Source organism: Bactrocera tryoni, chromosome 1 (genome assembly GCF_016617805.1).
Source record: "Bactrocera tryoni isolate S06 chromosome 1, CSIRO_BtryS06_freeze2, whole genome shotgun sequence".
Classification (NCBI taxonomy): Eukaryota; Metazoa; Arthropoda; class Insecta; order Diptera; family Tephritidae; genus Bactrocera; species Bactrocera tryoni.
In genome coordinates, this window is record NC_052499.1 from 67,080,096 (window position 1) to 67,095,627 (window position 15,532).

General features: G+C 39.0%; 1 protein-coding gene across 1 annotated transcript; it reads right to left on the reverse strand.

The window, feature by feature from the left end:
* Window positions 1–1,999: 1,999 nt before the first annotated feature.
* LOC120782397 (calponin homology domain-containing protein DDB_G0272472-like) lies at window positions 2,000–3,615 on the reverse strand. The gene has a single exon (XM_040114641.1). The coding sequence runs from the start codon at window positions 3,536–3,538 to the stop codon at window positions 2,000–2,002; it is 1,539 nt and encodes a 512-aa protein (XP_039970575.1). The 5' UTR covers window positions 3,539–3,615.
* Window positions 3,616–15,532: the final 11,917 nt, after the last annotated feature.

Here is a 15,532-nt window from a genome sequence, read left to right on the forward strand (position 1 = left end):
TGCGATCCACATAACGAAGAAAAGAATTTTTTTTAAATACTTGTATATTTTGACACGAATATTAGACACTCTCGCGAGATTTTGTACTTAAACACTCATTGTACCAGATACCCATTGCAACCGCACCGCTGGTCTCTAATGGAAAAAGTATGGAATCAGCATAGCTCGCAAACACTGAAGCATCAGGCCTAGATGGCATCAGGAATAAAGCTCTAAAACTTGATATTAAACACAAATCCGACCCATTTTAGGAACTTTATACGTAATGCTTACGAGAGGGAGTTTTACCTAAAATTTGAAAAAAAGCCAAATAGCAGTAGTGCCAGGCTCCTGCCGATCTTTATGCATACTAGAGATAGTGGGGAAAATATTGCAGCGTATAATCTGTGTGCGGCTAGAACAGTAAATAGAAGGAGAGCCATCGGGCTCAGCTGGAAATTAATATGATTTGCGAAGACGCAGGTCAGCAATAGATGCCATAAAAAAGCTAACGGAGGTCGCAAGCAAGACAATTGAAGGAACCAGGTGGTTGTATGGTTGTATTGATAAAAGTGCCTTCAACTCGGCCTATTGTCCGCATATCTTGGAAGCCTTGAAAGTAAACAACAATCTACATTACTGAGGATCATATCTAGCTACGTCTCGGCTAGGTTACTGCTATATGACACAGGAGAAGAACCTAAAAATATTATATGACAGGCGGAATACCACAAGGATCGTTAATAGAGTCGCTGCTGTGAAATTTTTTCATCACGGTGTTTTACGCCTTCCACTGCTCAAAAAAATACAGCTAATCTGGTACGCTGACGATATGGCAGTAACAGTAGTGGCAAAAGAAATAAACCAGATAGAACACTTATGCAATCACGCGGTTATAAGATTCAAAAAATGGCTTCCAAAAGCAAAGCTCCAGTTGGCAGGCCAAAAAAACCAAGCCGTGTCAATAACGAGAAGAAAAGGCTAGAGGCGGCTACGCTCAATATCAATAGATACAATATCCCAACTTAACATTCGATGAAATAATGTAGCGTGATTATTGACGCGAGATGAAATTATCGGATCCACATTGAAAAAGCAGAAGTGACGACTGGAGACGACGAGAATCATGGCCAACATAGATCTATATAGAACTAGTCAGAGTAGACGCGCTATCCTGACAAAAATTAGCCAGTCAGTACCAATGTACGCCTCAACTATGTATATGAAACGATGCGCTTTCCGGACTGAAGCAACAGGAATTATTTTAGATATCATGCCTCCAGACAATATGGCAATGGAGCTCAAAAAGAATTTACGACAAAACAAAAAGCACTGCCAGACGACTTAAGAAACAAGAGAGGAAGCAAGAAGGACAATCTGGCCTTAATGAGTGACAGGGCGCTCGATATCTCTCTCTACTATTACCGCCGTTAATCATTACAAAACAACTCTTTAGAAGTGCCTTTGACGCTATTCTGACGGGGACCTTATCCCTCGTGATGGTCGACTTCAACACCGCTTGAATTCAACACAAGAAAATCTTACTTGTTAGGAAATTTTTACTACCATTACCCTAACTGTTTAAAATCTGGATAATCACTTAGTTTTCTGTATAAACATTCGAAAGAAAGGTTTTGCAAAAGATTTATGGTTCATTGCGCATCGGACACGGATATTTCCGCAGCCGGTAGAACAATAAGCTTTACGATATATAAGGCGCCATTGACATAGTTCAGAGAATTAAGAGACAGCGGCTACTGTGGCTGGGTCTTGTTGTCGGGATGGAAGAGAACACTGCAGCTTCGAATGTTTTCCCGGGCTGTTGTTAACTCGGCTATAACCGGGTAAGCGATGTCAACGATAGTGAAGAAAAATACTCTACCCTCTAAGAATACCGAATTGTTACCAAAAATAGGTGAACCAGTTTGTTCAAAAAAAAAAAAGCAAATCTACAATTTTTCGATTTTTATATGACCTCATAGTTCTCAGTGTAAAATGGTTTCACAAACAGCAGGATCTCTCACCCCTGTGCCCAGCAATCAGTTTTATAACTCAGCATTTTATCGGCGTTTGGTCCGCGCTTCAGTTGCGACAAGAAACTGTGCTGCACGCAGTCGTTGTGAGTGCGCGCCCCACAGGCACACGGCCGCAAGCAAGTATTCATCTGGTCCAAAATGTCCGCCTCATTAGTACACTTTGCGACATACTCCTTGCGGGGGCACGAATAAATAACCCAGTTGGGATGTGCCGGAAGATAGTCCTTTTTCTCGCTGATGTACTGCTCCGCCAACTTCTGGCAAAAGTCCCTATCTTCCGATACCAATTGCAAATGTTTATTATATTTCGCCTCCTCTTCAGCTTGTATGCGCACATTTTCGGCCAATTGCCGTTCCAGCTCTTCACGCATTTTCCGCTGCTCCGCCATAATTTCCGCCCTTGTCTTTTCCGAACGCACAAAGCGATTTTCAATGATCTTGTTTTCACGCAGTTCCTGCGCCTCACGCAAGCGTCGCTCGTACTCTTCACACCGCTGACGCCGCAACTCAGCATAGTAGAGCGCTGCCAGATCCGCCTTGCGTGCGAGTTCTGCTTTCACTTTGACGCAATCGTCAACGTGTTTCAAATCGTCGATGCGTGCGCTGCGTGCCGCTGCGGCTTCCTCTTGCAATTTGTGCATGCGTCGCGCATAGTCAATGAAATCCATCGTCGCTTTGTAGACGGCGCGCTTTCGCTGCTCGAGCGCCGCGTTGTTATGTTGCTCCTCGCATGCTATCTCCCGCATGAGCGCACGATGCTCGGCCATACGCTCGCGCTCTTCGGCCTTGCGTTCGGCCGTTTTCTCGGCCATCATATCCAGTAGGTCTTTACGATAAGCGAGCGTTTGCGGCGTTGTGCGCGGCAATTCGAGTTTCTCCAAGCGTATTTCTTCCAAAACTTTGCTCAAGCGCTCGGCTTCTATGCGCTTTTGCTCAAGTTCTTCCTCCCGCTGACGCTTGTGTTCGGCGACCTGTTTGTCCAATATGTTACTTGTGTGGCGTTGCATGCATTTTATCAAGTTCCTTTCACTTTCGAGCAGTTTTTCCTGATGCTGCTCATTGGCTACGAACACTTTGTGCCAGTACTTATCATTCAGATTTTCACGCACGAAGGCGCGTTGCTTCTCCGTGATTTGCTCCAGCTGAGTTTCTTTAACTTGCATGGTCTCTTTGCGATTCAGTGCGGCGCGTATCTCAAAACAATCCTCCAGTTGCCGTTGTATCCGCATATGTTCTAAGAATTCTTGATGATGTCGATCGCGCTCTTCTTTGATTTTCAGCAAAGCATCCTTGCGCTTTTTAATATCTTCGTCGATGCGCGATTTAACCTTAATGGAAAACTCTTCCTGATAGACGTGATCTTCGTGTTCCAGCTGCAAGTGCAGACGCTTGCGTCGTTGCTCCAGTTCCTTCTTTGCCGTATTTTGCGCCTTCTGCACAAGATCCTTGATTTGCATGTAGACACTCTTGCGCTCCGAATTGTTCATGAACTGGAGCATGAAAATATCATGTGCGGTCAGCATTTTTCAACTTGTGCTTGTGGCTCAACACAAAGGGCGAGTGACCAGTATATATACAAAAAACTTAAAATAATTGTATAAAAGTCTTTATAAAAGTTTTAGCGTAAAAAAGCTAATAAAAATAATTTTTCCTAACGTCAAATTATTATTTTGACAATTGAGAAAAAAATGTGGTGAGGAAAGGTGATTAGTTTTCATGTTTAGTTTTAGAAAATTTTCGAATTTTTAGGGCAAGTTGGTTTGTGTGTGGGTTCAAAACCCGATTTCGGGATTTTTTATAAATTTTTATTTGGCTTGAGCATAATTAAAGTGCATTTAATAAAACCACGATCTCTTACCAATTCAAAATGGAAATATAGGGAGTCTGATATCCGGCTGAATATAAAACATTATTGAAAGTTTTTAAGATTGTTACTAAGTCGGCATTAAAAAAATAGTATAAAATAAGAAAAATTCGAAACTACTGAAACTAGATTCCATTAGTTACGTTAATGCTCTTTATAATACTTTCAGTTGATCAGAGAATACTTAAGAAAGATCAAAAGTGATAAAGTCGGGCCAAGAAAGGCATCACGTGGTCCAAAATGTTGGCAAAGTAGCCACGAACGCTAAGTAGCGTTTTCAGTTTACATCTACCAGCTCTATGAAAAATCCCAAGCGCAAGTACCAGAATGCGGCTACACAGCTCTGCTGAACGAGAACAGAAATATATGATGGATGAAGCTAGTATAATCTACTTCTAGCTACTATGATACCCAAATATAAAAGAGCAAAACCAGAGCTTACATTTATGACACGACATTTTTACTCCTTCACAATTCTATTTGGTGCTTGATGTGTCCAATTTGACTGATCAAGAAATCAGTTACTATACTGCTGTTACTATATGTTACGGAATAACTAAGCACTATTTTCAGTAACAAATAGCTAACCAAACAAATAGTCAATGAAAAGGACGCTGTTAACAGAAGAGCAAGAAAAGCTATAAGAGAGAGCGAGAAAAATAATTACAGCGACGTGTAGCGAAAGAGGAGAAATAAGTACTTTTTTCTCGAGCGTACTACAAAAGTAACCTATCGGATAACGAATGTATTAGTTATTCATTACATATCGGTAACCATTTAATTAACTTTTACCCGTCTTGTAGGATAGCTGCTGTATCCAAAGCTCGCTTTTGCAACACGTAAACGCATGACAAGCTTGGGATGTTTCTAGGTGGGGCAAATTACACTATGCGCCTTATTAGTAATTGCACGCCAACTTCTAATCACCCAAATCTGAATGATCGAAATATGTCAAGGCATTTCTAAGCAAATAAATGCGTTGACGTCCGTCCTTTTTAAATTTTATACCAACATGTGTCGTTCGTTCAATAACCACTGGCATGCTTGTGGCCAGCGCGTTACGCAACGAGATGAAAACGAACGCTTGATTTGTAGAAAGCAGCAGAAAATCAAAGTTACTGACAGCGACTCAAAGTCAAAGTCAAATTTCGTGATGAGTTTCGGCTAACGAGCCATTTGCCTTGCAGCCAATAGAGGGACAATTTCAGATGCCGCTGATTGTTGTGAATTGACATTTGGCGAGAGTTCTATTGTTGCAGAGCGGATGAGTAAATGAAAATAAGTATAATGCCACCAGCGAAGCTACAAGTTGCCACAATACATATTTGAACTGTCAATAGAACGAAAGTTTGTGCGCCAAATCGTGTTTTACATGGGCTAGTTACTTCGAGGAATACGCATATTATATATGTACATATGTATGCATTATGTCATATTATTTTGAAAAATACAATTTTTCAGTAAAAAATTACAAACAAATATATTTTAAACTATTTAAGATATATAAAAAAATACTCTGATCTTTCCTGCAGTGCTCTACTATAAGTATATACATATCTATATATCGTCACCTAAAAAGAATTAAAAATCATTGTCAGATATAATAACCAATATATAACCATTTGATACCCAATACTTAAATTTTGTTTCAACATGAGTGTATGATAACCAATATATAACCATTTTATACCCAATACTTAAATTTTCTTTCAACATGAGTGTATGATAACCAATATATAACCATTTTATACCCAATACTTAAATTTTGTTTCAACATGAGTGTATGATAACCAATATATAACCATTTGATACCCAATACTTAAATTTGGTTTCAACATGAGTGTATGATAACCAATATATAACCATTTTATACCCAATACTTAAATTTTCTTTCAACATGAGTGTATGATAACCAATATATAACCATTTTATACCCAATACTTAAATTTTGTTTCAACATGAGTGTATGATATCCAATATATAACCATTTTATACCCAATACTTAAATTTTGTTTCAACATGAGTGTATGATAACCAATATATAACCATTTTATACCCAATACTCAAATTTTGTTTCAACATGAGTGTATGATAACCAATATATAACCATTTGATACCCAATACTTAAATTTTGTTTCAACATGAGTGTATGATAACCAATATATAACCATTTGATACTCAAAACTCAAATTTTGTTACAATATTAGTGGTTTCTATTATATCGTTTTTCCTCCAACTATTAGGTGACGATATGGAAGTTTATCTTTTTTTGTAAACACTCTTATTTATAACAGATTTTATTCATTTTGCGTCCCTGACAGCGTAAGAGCGAGATTCTGAAAGCTTCCTGCTGGTATTTACCATTTCTAGCGACTCTCACATGGTTTACAACTAATATACTGACATCTGGTGGCCTCACACTTAGGTAGAACTAGTCATGAATGGACTCCCAAGGATATGTAATCAAACTGCAACCACAAACGAACTGAGTTGAAATGAGTTTGGGAGTCACACAAAGTTTACCGCCAACGAAAGAAAAATGGAGCAAGTTCAACCGACAAAATAAATTATTTTTATTAAAGATTCCATAATTTCTGAACCTTTGAAAAGTTCAGCCTTAGTTGTAAAATTACTTTAATCAAACTATAGAAACTAATTGGAATTGGAACTGAAGTGCCTGAGAGAGATACGTTAAAACCAAAATATTTTTATAAATTGTATATACACTATAATTTTGATTTACCCTTAGTTTTCTGAAAAAAGTTTTTAGTTACTAGTCGTTTAACTTGACATTTTAAAGTATATTACTTAAGAGTGCTGTTTGTAAATAGCAAATTTAATTGTAGCATTTTATATAAAAATTTAATTAAGGAAAAATGAAGAAAATCACTTCGAATTTGGAAAATCTTGTCATTGTGTTAAGGTCTACTAGTCTGCTAACTTATGCCTATTTTCATGACTTCTTTAGAGCGTGGTTTTTTCATGAAAATAAAAATGAATTATCTTGAATATTTAGAGTGTTTTTATTTACATATTGAAAATATAAAAAACAATTTCTTTGAAAAAATTTAATACTTTATTACTATTATTATTGTCATTCGAAGTTGGAACCTCAAAAAAATGCACGTGGGTGGCCCGGGTGATTTTGGCTCTTAACGTTATCTGAAATGAATTATTCTTGATTATTACTAATCTATAGAGATGTCATTCTGGTCGGAACTACTGAAGTTAAATTGCAAGGGTAAATAACAAAATGGCGGACTTTGAAAAAAAAGTCCTTTTATTTTAGCAAAGTAAGGGTTGTAAAATAAAAGGTTAGGGGTGAAAAAAATTCTCGTTAGTACCGACGAGAACTATAAGTGTGTAAAATAGCCGGTTAAAATTTGAAAGAATTCGGTTAAGTAGAAAAAAAGTTAGAACCCGGGCCGACCAGAAAAACCATGTTTTGAGAAAAACGCGCTTAAAATTCAAGAACTCCAAGGGAGAGAACTCCAAGGCGCTCTAGGAAACTCATTGTAACTTCCGAAATATTTCGAATTTCTGTCTGAAATTTTCACAGTATATTCTTAAGATGTTATACTTTCAAATTAAGTAAAAATAAAATTTTCGATTTTTTGAACCCAAGTTAGCAGACAAAAAAGGAATAAGTTGGCAACTCTAGTGGTCGATCGCTCACTGACTGACTATGATGCTCGTTAAATGGAACGGTTATTTGGTAAAAACTCCAAAATAACCCCAAAGGGGGACACTTAAGTCACTAGCAAGCCAACTAGTGAAAGGGAGGTCATAAGAGCTTTGCAAAATATTTGGTTAATAGCATCTGTTAGGTAAAAGGAAATTGCGTTGTCCAAAAAAATATGGCTGCACGAGTCCAGTTCTGCCGAGAACACAACAATTGGTTAGTTGAGCATTAGAAACGGGTTATATGGTCTGATGAAACGAAAATCAATCGTTAACTTTCTGATGGTAAGTCATGTTATTGGCATCGGCCCAACGAGCAGCTACAATAATAACATGATAAAGAAACCATGAAACACGGCGGCGCTGATGTAATGGTGGTGGGCATGTTTCACTTGTAGAATGTCGGTCCAATACTTAAAATAGACGGAATAATGAGGAAAGAAGATTATATTAATATTTTACGAACATATTTGCCTGAGTGTGTTGACGAGTGTGCATACCCAATAGAGGAAATCGTATATCAGCATTATCGAGATCCGAAACATAAGGCTAAAATAGTGAAAGTGTGGCTTGAAAATCAACGATATAGCACTTTGAAATTGCCATCCGGATTTTCAACTGAAAATGTTTATATAAATTGTATCAGGTGATGTTCTAAAAATTACTAAAATTATTTTTATATGTTATGAATAAACACATTTTGACAGCGTTGATCATAAATATATGAAATCCTCTAGACAAAATTTTTTTATTTTTTTGTGTTTGAGAATGGTATAATAGCTAACTTCGGTGCACCGAAAGTTAACATGCTGAAGATAATTTTACTCTTAGCAATAGACGAGCAAGTAGAGGAGTATATGTAAGCGAAATGGATCGGAATTGCTAACAGGCTAATCTATCACATTGTCATAACTCTTCAAAATACAGCTTTATACCAACAAAAGTATTCTCATCTTGCTTTTAGAGTCAAAGGAATGTATAACAGGCAATACTACTGAAGTGAAACCAATTTTCGAGCACATTTTCCAATAAATTAAGCCGTGAGTCATTAATAGCACTTTTAATATTAACTTCTAATGCTATAAGAGAGCCTGGTTTATTGCTAAAGACCATTGACTTCAAATAACCACGCAATAAGTGTTCTAATGGTGTTAAATCACAACTTCTTGGAGCCCACTTAATAATTGCTGTGTGGCACGTCTTGTTGGAACCATAAAAATTGGTTATAATCGATCTACCTGTATACCGCTCTTCATCGACAGTAACATTATTACCAGCTTCATTTTGTAAGAAGTAAGGATACAGCTTCTTATCAACAGTGACATTTTTCAACACACAAGTTTAACTTAATTTTATATTTTTAATTAGAAAATTTAAAATTTATTTTATAAATTCTTTTTGTTTATTTTTTTTATTTACTAAAGTAAAGACTTCAGCAATTTCTTCTAACACACACATACCTAAACAATGTAAACATACTTACAAATACTTTGTAGGGATTTTTGGCAGTTAAAATTTCGAATGCCTACACGAGAAGCAACGGTATGCCATTGCCAAGTTTGGAATAATACTTCAACCCACCAAAACACACAACACACAACAACAACTACCGAAAGTTCAAGGAAGCGCTGCGCTTACCAAATCGGACGCGATGGATTTGCATTTCGCTGACACTTCATTACGCGTGACATAAACACAGAGGCGCACTAACACCAACACATACAGCGTCAGCAGGCAGAAGCTGGGCCGGAACGTGTTGGCTTGGATGTGTGAACAAAAAAAATTACGAAGTGGACTTTGGCAGCTCTGGCGGTGCTGAAGCGGGCGGTTTGCACGAATTATGCTAAAATGCCGTAAATCATGCTTCTAATGGCTGTGAGCCAGCGCTAGAACCAAATAGTTAGCTGGCCGGCATATTGCTTGCCGCGGGTGGCTCCCAGCGCCGTTAATACGAGCAGTGGCGAAACAATCGAACAGCGCCGCCAAATTCAATACCAAGAGCAGGCAACCAAACTTGGCAGACCTTGGTCAACCGCGCGACGCCGCAAAGACTCACAAAAATACACATATCTGTGTATGTACATATGTATGTATTTGGGAATGTCGCTGGCGTATGTAACATAGCTTGTTGCATGCCACATTATTCGCTGATGCGGTGCGGTTGACATGGCCGCATGTCGCTGTTCGATCAGCGCGCCTAACGAAAGCCCGCCGTTTGTCTGTCGATCGCGCGGTCTGTCCGCGCATTGTGTGTGCTCCTGTCGCTTGGCTACTGTTGCCACCGCGTCGTATGTCACAACTGTGGCTGGCGCTGTTGCGCGCAGTTGGACACAGTTGCCAATATTTGGCGCGGTGACGTTCCCAGGCCGCATGCGCACCCTTTGGGCATGCCTTGCCACATGCCACAACTTTCGTTCCTTTCACGAAGTGAAGCGTGTGGGCAGGCGTGAGATTTCTCGCATCGTTGCTGCCGCATGTAAAAAAGAAACGAAGACTGTAGACAAAAAACGAAAACCACATTGAAAATCGAAACAACCAGAGCGCTCACATACAAACACACACATGTGCATATTGCCAAAGCTGCCACATGCGGCGCTGTCAGCGCGACTTGGCATTTTGGGGCGTTGCAAAGCGAATTCAATGACTTTTACCTCCACTGCTCACTGCGCTTACAAAGTTGTACCGTTTTGATTTGCATCTCTATTGCTATTTCCTGTTTCGTTCTACTATTTGCTTGTCAATGCAACTCTGTGTGCTAGTTTCGCTTGGTCAACAATTTATTCGCAAAAATCGTGTTGAATTTTACGGTGCAAAACCTTAATGAATAGAAAGCCTAAACAAACACTCGAGACAAATGTGCCACACGGTACGCTGTTTGGTCTAATATTTCGCTTACACACGAGTTGAACGAGAACTAAAATCATACCGCACGTAAATATGTGTGCAGATATGCTCATTTGGTGGTGATATGAGGAAAATAAGGTCGCATATACAAGATAAGATATTATTATACTTTTCAATGTCGAAAATAAGCAATGAATTGTCAAATATTTTAGTTTCAGTGAAAACTGTTTTCCCATCCCAATAACCATTTGGTTATAAAAGTGGACCACTAATAGTTTCAAAGGGTGTTGAATATCACAAACACCAATATGCAACCCATCATCTTTTCGGTTGTTGCCAAGTGTAATCAGGCCTCTTTCCACCTGGTGTTTCTAACGCAGTGAAGGTTTTACTTTTCCCCCGGCGTGTGCTGCATCGAATACTCTCAGAGCTGGAGGGCTTTCATCGATTCGAACGATATGACTAGCCAGCGTTGCCGCTGTCTCAATTGCAAGAGCTATTTTGATTTCGATTTCGGAGCTAACATTGTTGTTGGTGTAAATGCCGGTTCTAAGATAGGCGAAATTATCTATGACTTCGAAGTTATGACTGTAAACAGTGACGAGGGAGCCAAGATCTCTTAAATCATCTTTCAGAAGGTGATATTTAAATGAAATTGTTGCATAGCTCATATGTCGGCCCAGTTACTCTATTCCAGCCTACAAATGTCCTATAGACGACAAGTGTATGTCAACAAGTAATGTATTACCTGGATAGATGACACTAAACCTCTTGGTATTATACAAGGAAAGCTCATACAAATTCATTAGAATTATCTTTGATTAAAAAAAGTAATAATAGCCGATACTCAAACTCCAAGGACTGCGCTTGGATTTAGTTGAGCGCCACCAGTTGTCAAATAGAAAAGCGATAGGCTTTACTTTACTCTTCGTTGGAACTTGAATTATCAGACTACACTAATATTTTTGCAGACAGAAGTGGCTGATATTGGGGTAACAGTAGACTTACAGTGCTAAACGTTAGTCCAGGAGTGTCTAACCGCACAAGATATAGCATTAGGCTACTTACTAGCGGAATCGCTGAAAACTGCAAAGTCGTTGAGCTAGAAAGAGTGGTGGAATGCCTATCGCGCTTCGTTAAACTGGCAATAACTTTAACACCTCTTAGATCTTAAGATTTAAGGGTGGCACAAAACAAAACTGTATGATTGCGACACTCGATGTCAAAAATGCTCTCAACTCGTCATCTTAACCTTATATACTGAATGCGATAAAAAAAAACTTTCTCATACATATATACATATATACAATCTGATACAAAATCACCGCAGAGGTCTGTCATACAATTTATTATGTTGTACTGCGACTCAAAATACTAAAAAACGTACATATAATTGAGTTTGCAGATAACATTGCTGTGGTGGTAATAGCTGCACACATAGATAATACCGTCACGTTAACCAACACAACAATTTCGCAAATAAGAGTATAAGAGTATGCTCCACGATTCGTTTGTTATCTGAAGATGCTTTCCTACTAATAGCGGGCTTACACCCGTTAGACCTCTTAACCAAAGAGCTCATATATCCTTTAATCGATAGAATAACACCCACAACTCTAAAAGAAAAAGCCAGAGCAAGTGACGCAGGATAGGAAGACAGCCGAAATAGTCGCTAGACATTCGGCCTAATTTCCAAGATTGATCTATGGCTGAATAGATCGCACGGTGTAGTGGACATTCACTTAAACCAAATTCTCACTCTCAAATACGAAGGCAACGACAAATGCGATTATTGTGAAGGTGAGACCATCGAGAATGTATAGCACACTTTGTACCATTGTGTGACATACGAACAAGAAAGGCAAATTTTGAAAATTGCATTTGGGATAGATCCAACCACAGAAAACTAAGATACATATGTGGAAAGCGGTGTGCGTAGTGCAGCCAAAATAATGAAAAACCAAAGAGCTGGACAGCAACAACTTAGAAGGGGCCTACAAAATACAACGCACAACTAAAACGCGACGGAAGCAGACAAGAGCGATTTGGGAACAAGCACTATACAAGAAGATCTTGAGGCAAACCGAGGAAGGGTCAAACAAATGCAGTTTATTACTGAATGCTACAATACTACAAGTAATACTCAATCCTCCCCCCGACGCAATATTTGATGGATTTAATTCTATGGGCTTCATTCCAGTGGCGCCATCTATGTGTCAGGGCTGGGACTTTGCAATTGACCTATAACATGGAGCTTCTTTTTGTATCAAGGCTTAATAAAATAATTAAAAGGTGTTGTGTGCTGTGTTTAGCTCTTGGGCAATCAAAAGCGCGCTCACATGATGGTCGTTCTCGAAAATTTTCCAGTACTTATTGTAATTTTGGATAACCACAACCGACCAATTAAGCAATAATATCAAGAATAATTTCCTTATATATTTTTTTTTTTTGGTTTTTTAACTATTCATACTTTTTTCTTAAAAATTTAGTCAAGAAGCAATCATTTTTATTCCAAGAGCTTATAAGCCTCAAGTAAAGCGTATAACTAAGCAGTTGATTAATTAACTAATTACAAATGTACTATCAACTAAACGACTGAATTCCCATGAACTACTTCATATAGAGAAATGCCTTTTCGAGATGAAGAAAGTAATGATCTGACACATCTTAAAATATGTTTATGTTAATAATACTTATTATTTGACATAGGGCGAAAACCGTTTTAGAAAAAAAAAAAACAAACAAATCACTGAAAAAATATTTCTCTTTCTTGAGTTACTGAAATATTTTCAAAAATATTAAAACATTTTCTAACAGAGTAAATGGAACCAGCTCATGCAGGCAAAACATCTAAGTAACAGTATGTACGATTGTATGTATGCAAGCAACACTTCACTCCAGCTGCCTTGCACCAAAAGCGCGCACCTTTCAAGCCGTCCTCAAGTGCCGGCCAAAAGCGCTGCGTGGGCTAACGAACTGTAAAGCCGTAAGTGTCAGCTAGGAGGCTTCCAACAATTGGACTAAAATAATTGAGGCGCGTAATGAGACACCGCTAAACGACAACTGCTTGTCAGCGGTGAACGCCCACAACTCGTGAGCGCCTGCACCTGAGCGCCAGTGACTGAGCGTAATGCATTTGCAACAAGCTGCCAAAGGAGTGGGTGTTGCGTTGCGGCAAGGAAAGACAGCGCGCTCGAAACATTATAGGTTAGTAGATGTTTATATGTTTATGTGTCTGCGTGTGCGTGTGCGTTTGTGCAAGTGTCGCACGATCGTGCTGCTTAGGCGCCAATGAGCTGTAAATGAAATCAATAAATTGTATGCAAATAAAGCGGCAGCCGAGGCAGAGTGGGCGACGGCGGCACACTGCTACTTTCACCAAACGACAGCAACAAGGTGTCACTTGGGCGGCAGCAGGCGACAATGTTCGACACCTGCATCTGAGCAATTCGCGCGCGAAAAGCAATCAAACTCACGTAGTGCCAACTAACAATTCTTAAATGGCGTCTAATATGTCCAGTTGTGCGGCGGCGCTGTGGCACGCGGAGTGACATTGCCTGTAATTTAGTTTTGCAACGCAGCGCACACGCTACAGTTCAAGCGCTGACAAACTGCTGCCGCAGACATTTGCATATAAATCAACAATTTGCGCTGAACACAAAGTGCGCCTGCGCAAAAGGCCGCTGGCGCTGCCGACGCATTGCGAATCGCAAATGGAAATGGAAAAGGCACATATGCATACATATGTGTGTGTTGGACAATAAAAGCCATGTTGCAACTTCATTTTTGTTGTTCTAAGTATTTGCCATCCACAAGTATATATGTATATATGCATTTGTGTGTGTGTGTGTGTCTTGTGCAGAATGTCTTCCGGCAGCGTCGTTTCCACTCACTTGTAACCTTTTTGCATTGCGTGTTTTTATGCTGCCAGTCTATGTGGCAGCAATTCACGTACCACTTTTTGTTTCAGTATCACTCTATTAAACTGTTTCCAGGTTCCAGCACTTGAGTGAGACCTCCTGCGTTGCAATTGCTGTGGATAAATGGGAATCATTAGATTTTCTAGCGGCTCCGCAAATGGCCTGTTGCAAGTTGTCGCCGTAGCAAGGAGTGCTATTTGAAATGTTGCAAGTACTCGTTCTAACAATAATTAAATGTTTAAAGTGAATATAAATGTTAAACTGACAGGGAGGAATTGAAAAAAACACGCAAGAAAAATCTGCTAAATATGGTTCATCGGTTCTCTTCAGCCTTATAATCCTCCAGTCATGCGTGGGTATTGACGGGTTACCGTAGCTAAAGATTTCCTCAATCTCGCAGCTGAGGAGGGCTTAGCTGGGGCGAAGCAGAAGGTCCGCTTTGTCCACAGCGTCCAATCTGGCTTCTTGCCGTACCTTTCCCACCCGAGAGACTGCCTCCTTATATAGAATAGCCAATCTAACGCCATCCGAGGCCGTGGTGAAACTTCAAAAAAATTTTGCCTAGAAGATATTGCCCGCCAATGACCTACGATCAAAAAAATTTAACATTGACAAAATGGCTGCATTTTTAAATAGAATTTTTTCAGAATCTTTGTCGTATTTGGCCTGCTAAAACTCTATTTTTGATTAGATAAAAAGTTGTTCATTGTATGGAGAGCTCTTTTTCGAGTTTGGAGATAAATGCGTTTAAGGACAAACTGATAGAGCTGATTGAACTAAACGCTGCAATTACTATTTAAGAAATCGATTTAATCTTATTTTTAATATGAAAAACAATCGATTTTTTTTGTTTAATTTCTTGATGTGTCCTTAAATAATCAAATCCGTACAAAAGAAGGAGGCAGAACTAAATACCTACAGTGACGACCAATACTGGTCGGATGCTTATCAAATTTCCCTTTTCACAATTTTTCCACTATTGGCTTGTACACTTGTCAGCAAAATCAGGCAAATGTGTTCGAAAAATATTCCGATAATCTTAATTTCTTATTATTCCGTCTATTTTAAATATCCGGTCGATGTTCCACCAAGCGAAACATGCCCACAACATTACATCACCGCCGCCGTGTTTAATGGTTTCTTTAACTCCATGTTGTTAGAGCTGCTCGTTGCTGCGATGCCAATAATATTACTTACTATCAGAAAGT

Bases quoted from the DNA above. Each gene is read 5' to 3' on its own strand.
- LOC120782397 (XM_040114641.1), bottom strand. From the start codon at position 3,538: ATGCTGACCGCACATGATATTTTCATGCTCCAGTTCATGAACAATTCG.